The following is a 6,049-nucleotide window of genomic DNA, read 5'->3' as shown; positions in this document are numbered from 1 at the left end:
ATGTAACTCCTCTATCGATGTATGCAGATGTATTCAAAAGCAGTAATCTGTCAAAGTAAAATTTGCAGATGTTCATGAAAGGTATGAAGCCTTCGGCATAGCCGAAGACAGCGCTGCTCTTACTTGTTTTATTTTGATTTTTACCTTTGCCTTTATCCTTTCTATATCTATGTACGTACTCATCTTTACTTTCATTCTTGTATTGGTCTTTTTCTAAGTGTTACTCTTTAACATTTTATTACCAAGTTTTTGTTAAATCAATACCATGTGCATACACTCAAGAAGCACTTGTTTCAGCCCCAACCATTTCCGTTGCACAATTTCTGTGTGCAATTTCCGTTGAATTTGCCAATTTACTCTCAACCAACCAACCGCCGGTAAACAAGTTTCACTTCAAAAAGTTCGTACGCGTGGAAGCCAAGCGCGGTACTCACACGTGCATAAATTTAATGGCAAAGGCTTTCCTGGAACTCAAGGTGTAACACAAAAATGTTACCGTGGTGTTCTGCAGTAGGCAGCGCATGTACTCTAGTATTAATATAATGCACAATATATTATTATTCACATTATCTTTGTAATGTGCATTTAAGATTCGATACTATACAAGGGTTCGGGAAGTCGATCTCATAAAGTATCGTTGTGAAAATATCAAATAAAGAAATATCAGTATCGAATGGAAAAAGTATCGATATGGTATGGTAACGCAACGAAATTCGTGTCCCTAACTACAGTTATTATTAAATAGATGAGGCCTTAACTTCTACCTGATTCGGAATTAACCGGCACAAAAAAATGATGATGATGAGTTTGCTAGACGTAATTTGTAAATAATATGAACACACACCCAAATTTGTCTTAACAACTTTTAAGCGTCCCATTGAGTGATTAGAAACCTCCGAGCGTATTTCTGCCATGAAAAACAGCTTCTCATAAAAACGCCCTTTGTGGCACAACATCAAGGCGCACGCAACAAATCGGAGGAGAAGCTCGGTTAAACGCTAACATATTTTGTAAGCGCCAATCTATTATTTTTACACGTAGAGATTGAGGTGTTGACTTAAAATACCGAGCTCACGTGTTCAAGTCCCGCCACATGCAATCCTAACGATAGTAAAAAATGTCAGTTCTTTAAAGCCCAATTTATATCGGGAAGAGTTGATAATCAGATAAGTCTTGAAAGCAATTTTTTCGCATTCTCTTTTGTGTTTTCTATTTGCTTCCAGACGCGTCAACTTTTATTGAATTCAAGTTCGTGGTTCCTTAAATGAGAGGTATCTGCACTCTTCCCCTTTCTGCTCACCTCCTTCGCCTTGGAACGAGCAGACTTGAAAGCAAGACTTGACGTGTCTGAAAGCTGACTAATTTGAGTTTATGACATTCGATACGATACTAGGATTCTGGTACTCGATTCCAAAAAATATCGTTTTAAAACTATCGAGTAAAAAATATCGGTATCGAATGCCAAAAGTATCGATATGGTATCGTATCGTATCGAAATTCGTGTCCCTACTTAGAGGTGGGTTCGATCTTTGGTTAGATCTCTAAATATTTATTACTCTGCAAAGCTAATTTAATAAGTTACTGCTAATAACAATTTTTAATATCACTTAAAATTTACGTAAAACCCCTAATATGTATTGATTGGACAATGATCATAGGCTTGTTGGTAAACGCACGCAATAAAAGTCTTGGTGGAAATCCACTTAATTGAATTAATATTTCACATTACGTAAACCGCTTTGAAAGTAAAATGTACAACACATGCGCTTTCTCGTTACAGGGACAGGCCGAGAGTAAAAAGCATTCAAAGAAACATGGCGGCAACACCACCGGCACTATGGGCGCTGGAGTGGGCATTATTGAGACCAAAGGTACAGCAATGTCCTTCGGCTTTCGCAAGAAACTCAATACAACGCCGAAAAAATTCAAGAAGTTGCTTGAAGCCGGTGTTGGCGGTGTAACTGGCGGTGACGCAAAAAGGAAACAAGACAAGTGCAACAATATAACAACAACGGCACGCGATGGCAATACCACTTCGGGTGAGGATAATGAACACACGGGAGCAGTGATAAATGACACAGGCAATGGGGAGACATTGCAGGTCGAGCAACAGCAGGACGACAATGGCAATGCAGGTGAGTGCAATGACTTTGCTGCGTCAAGGAATGCATCAATAATACATTACGTGCAAATACATATATACACACTTAAAAAAATGTATTCGTATGCACGTAGACTCTTTTAAGTTCAATACAGTTCACACAGAGCAACACATCAGGCGAAAAATAGTCAATTTGGCGAACAACAGGTGTTTGGTTGTGAAACACATACATCGCCGACACACTTGCCGAAAAATCAAAGAAAAATCATAGAAAATTAGCATGCGCTCACATTTAAGAACACAATTAAAACACATACATACATATATGCATATGTATGTATGTTTGCATATACATAACAAATTTGCGTTGATAGAGTTTTACGTTGTTTACTTTATTATATTTATTTACTTGATTCACATCGGTTTATTATGACTGTCTGACATGCCAAAAACTTGCTCCTCTTTGACGTTTTCTATTGCCTTCTCTCTCCAATGGCCACCGCAATTATTCGCCCAAAAAGATACAGAGCTCCTGGCGAAAGTACATTTTGAGAAAATGGGTGCGGCAGCCGCAACTACACAACGATCTAATCAAAGCACCGCGAACGCAGGTGCCGCCGGCCAGCCAGCGAATCTGCCTGGTGTAGCGTCGCGTTTCGGTTATCGCGGCTCAAATATTGCGCGTCCGGCATCAGCTGGTCTAGCGCAGCGCTATCAAATGGATATGCAGGAAAATGCGGAAAACAACAATAATTGTGGCATTAATGGTAACATCAATCGAATTGGTGGCGTGGGCGTGAATGGACAACAAAAACCGCTTGTGAGCAATTGTAAGTGGGCGCAGCAATGCTAAGAAGTGACATGAAATACATACATACATACATACATACGTAACTAGATGAAGATATGATATGGCAGGCGGAGTAAAAGAAAATTGCAACAAGCAGTGTTAACAAGATGTGGCATGAGTAGGCGAAACATGGTAGAGAAATTGAGTGCGCATAGCGCAAATTAAATTTTTAAGCTTCTATTTGCAATATTTTTAACCAGTTGGCTTTATTAGTTTCTATATGTATATGTATTAGGGCGGGTTGATTTATTTTTTAAATCGTATAGCAAAAACGTAAACTACATAAAATTCTAAGAAAATTCTCCGAAGAAACCATGGATCTAAAATAAATGTTAGAAAAAATAGGTTTTTCCAAAAAGAAATCGATTTTTCTGAATAAAATTGTTTAGTAAGGTAGTTCTTTTGCACTTTATATTTTTTCTACACTCAAATTTTTTTTCATTAAACGTGTTCTAACTATTTTTTATATAGAACGCAAATCAGAGGAGATGCAAATTGGGGTTCAACTGGTTTTTTGATAATTGAATATTTTGATTAGTCTCACCTGTATTGCATAAACTATAATATAATATAATAATACATAATATATTTCAAAAAAGGAAAATAATTTTAGCGAAAGAAGAGGAAAAAAATTTTCAAGTCGAGAGGCGCGAATTAGGGTTTGATTTTAGACCCATGGTTTCTTCAGAGAATTTTCTTAGAATTTAATGTAGATTATGTTTTTGCTATACAATTTTTAATTTTTTTTTTTCATCCATACAAATCAACCCGCCCTAATATGTATGCAGATATTTGGTAAGCATGGCTCAAGTTCAGATTTTAGTTACCTACTTTGATACGAGTCCCTGAACAGTATGAGTCATCATGTGTTACGAGGAGATACTGTTATGCCCTTGTTTCCTTGGCAGAGAATTCTCGAAAACTCCTTCCCAATGATTTGACATTAGTGTAGAGTAAAACTTGAGCCATGTAACTGCATATCCAAGAATTCAGATTAAAAAGTCCAAAATTTTTATGGAAATTTGTTGCATTTTTCTAGGGTTTGTATTAAGTTTGAAAGTTTAAATCAATTTTATGGTTTTGGCTAAAGCAGGAATAATATTTTTATAAAATATAACAAAACGTTTTACTTGAAAAACATTGTAAATATTTAAAATAAAATCACCATGCACTCAGTTTTGATACCCAGTGTAACTTTGTTTTGTTCAAATGATATTGCATTTTTTTCGACCGGTTTTGCTGTTCCATAAGCGAATAAATCAATTTGTTGTTGAACGCATTTAGTTTTATTTGTTCCCCAAGTCACCCAATTGGTTCTTATCTGTACCACTTTCGGAAGTTTAGGTCTGGCAAGCCCAATTACCGATCATAACCTTCGGTAGACACATCTACTCTTTTTAATGTGGACGACACACTGGGGAAAATTGCATCCCAATGCAAAATTTATTTTTCAAAAGCAAAATTTGTATACCTTTTTCCTAATTTCAAAATTAGAAGTATTTTAGATTTATTCAAAAGTGTCGGATAATAAATGTATTTACTTGGTTGTTCATTCGCGTAAAAAAACTGTTTACCAAAAGCTGACTTTCCATTGCAATTTGCAACTAAAAATATCTATTGAGAAACTAAATCAAATAAAATAAAATTAAAGCAAAAGGAAAGGGGATCCTGAAAACAAAGATCAATGAACGATCTAAATTTAGCTTAACACCTAAAAAATTTAGAAAAATTAGTAATAACCCTAAGTTCCTGACGAATACAGTATCGGCCATATCATTAGCACACCAATTTAAAAGGTGTTTTTGCTCCGACTCTTGTTTATTTATTATTTTAAGAATGTTTAATTGAAATACAGTTCATTCTATAACAAAACCCATACAAAACAAAGTTTAAAACTTTGTTAAAAACTAAAAAAAATTCGTCCAAATTTTAAACTTGTTCTCAGAATCGTTAGAATTTTCTTGAATATAGAGTTCTATAACCCTCTCCATTTTAATACAATAATATGCACGCTTCAAGTGCCTACAAATAACCGTTGATTTTTTACAAGTGTTGGGGTTTTCTTCCATATAAAATCTAGCAAATATTACTTCCACTCACTGCGATTGAAGAGAGGAACTTCTGATAGCGATCTTGTTTCCGTAATTTGGCTGGAATACAGCTTTTACCAGCAACTAGCGAACATGATGACGACACGGAAGAAAAAGAGAAGATTTATTTGTATTTTTTTGTCCGAAATTCAGAAAATTACGGTCGATTTTGTAATTTTCTTTGGTACAAAGATTCCATATATGCCCAACAGGATCTATTACAAAAAAATTCATTCGCAATCTCACATTTCTCGTGTGAAAATATGTGTGTTTTCGGAAAACGTTCCAGAAAGTCCAATCTAATGGAGAGACGCATGTGTACGTTATTCAGACGATCCTTATTCCAGTTCGGGTCTTACCTTTCTTGACTATGCATAAATCATTAGCGATGTGTCATAGAGCAATCCAATTTCGCTATTTCTAATTTGACTTGTTTATGTAAATGTTTTTATTTGCGCTGTCTGTGATTGCCCCTAAGTCGATAAATTTTTCGTTCTCTCACTTTTTTAAAGCGCTGGGTAAGCAAAATGAATCCATTCACTAAAGTGTGATGGCGCGACAAGTCCATGAACTCAATTAAAAAGCAATTGGTGGCCAAGGGGAACAGGCGGTAGATAGCAAGAGTAGCGCACCGGTAAATCAGTTGTTAGAGGTCTGTTGCTGAGCTGTGCTGCGATTCTGTTGCAAGGTCTAACTGCAAGTGTTGCGAATATCGCAATCGTGCAGTGTGTTACTTTCAATTTAGGCTAAAGGCCAATATAAACAATTCAAAAGTCACAAAAAAGTACAAATATAAAGCAACCAAATAAAAATCGAGTGTGCAAAAGAAATAAAGGCCATGCATTGTGGCACTATTGCATTTAAAACTTACTCGCGCACACTCTACTCCACACACTAACAAATTTTTGGCTGTCGACTTTTTACAGTGAAGCGCCGCTCGAAGAGTGCACATGCTGGCAGGGCATTGACTTCAGGTGATGAGACTAGTGAGTCGGGCAGCGCCACCGA

At 36.3% G+C, this 6,049-nt stretch overlaps 1 protein-coding gene across 1 annotated transcript in view; it reads left to right on the top strand.

Annotated features, from left to right (window-relative positions):
• Positions 1–6,045, top strand: part of LOC108375978 (uncharacterized) — a gene marked incomplete at its 3' end in the record, with an annotated part of 11,779 nt that extends 5,734 nt beyond the window's left edge. Inside the window, exons 2-4 of the mRNA XM_017632140.1 lie at positions 1,781–2,135; positions 2,623–2,931; positions 5,968–6,045. Coding sequence (XP_017487629.1) covers positions 1,781–2,135; positions 2,623–2,931; positions 5,968–6,045 — 742 coding nt within the window. The remainder of the gene's footprint in view (positions 1–1,780; positions 2,136–2,622; positions 2,932–5,967) is intronic.
• Positions 6,046–6,049: the final 4 nt, after the last annotated feature.

This window comes from Rhagoletis zephyria, unplaced genomic scaffold (genome assembly GCF_001687245.7).
Source record: "Rhagoletis zephyria isolate East Lansing unplaced genomic scaffold, Rhagoletis_zephyria_1.1 Rzeph_scaffold_09717, whole genome shotgun sequence".
In the NCBI taxonomy this organism is placed as follows: Eukaryota; Metazoa; Arthropoda; class Insecta; order Diptera; family Tephritidae; genus Rhagoletis; species Rhagoletis zephyria.
Note: the sequence above shows the minus strand (reverse complement) of the source record. Positions and strands in the feature narration are given on the sequence as shown.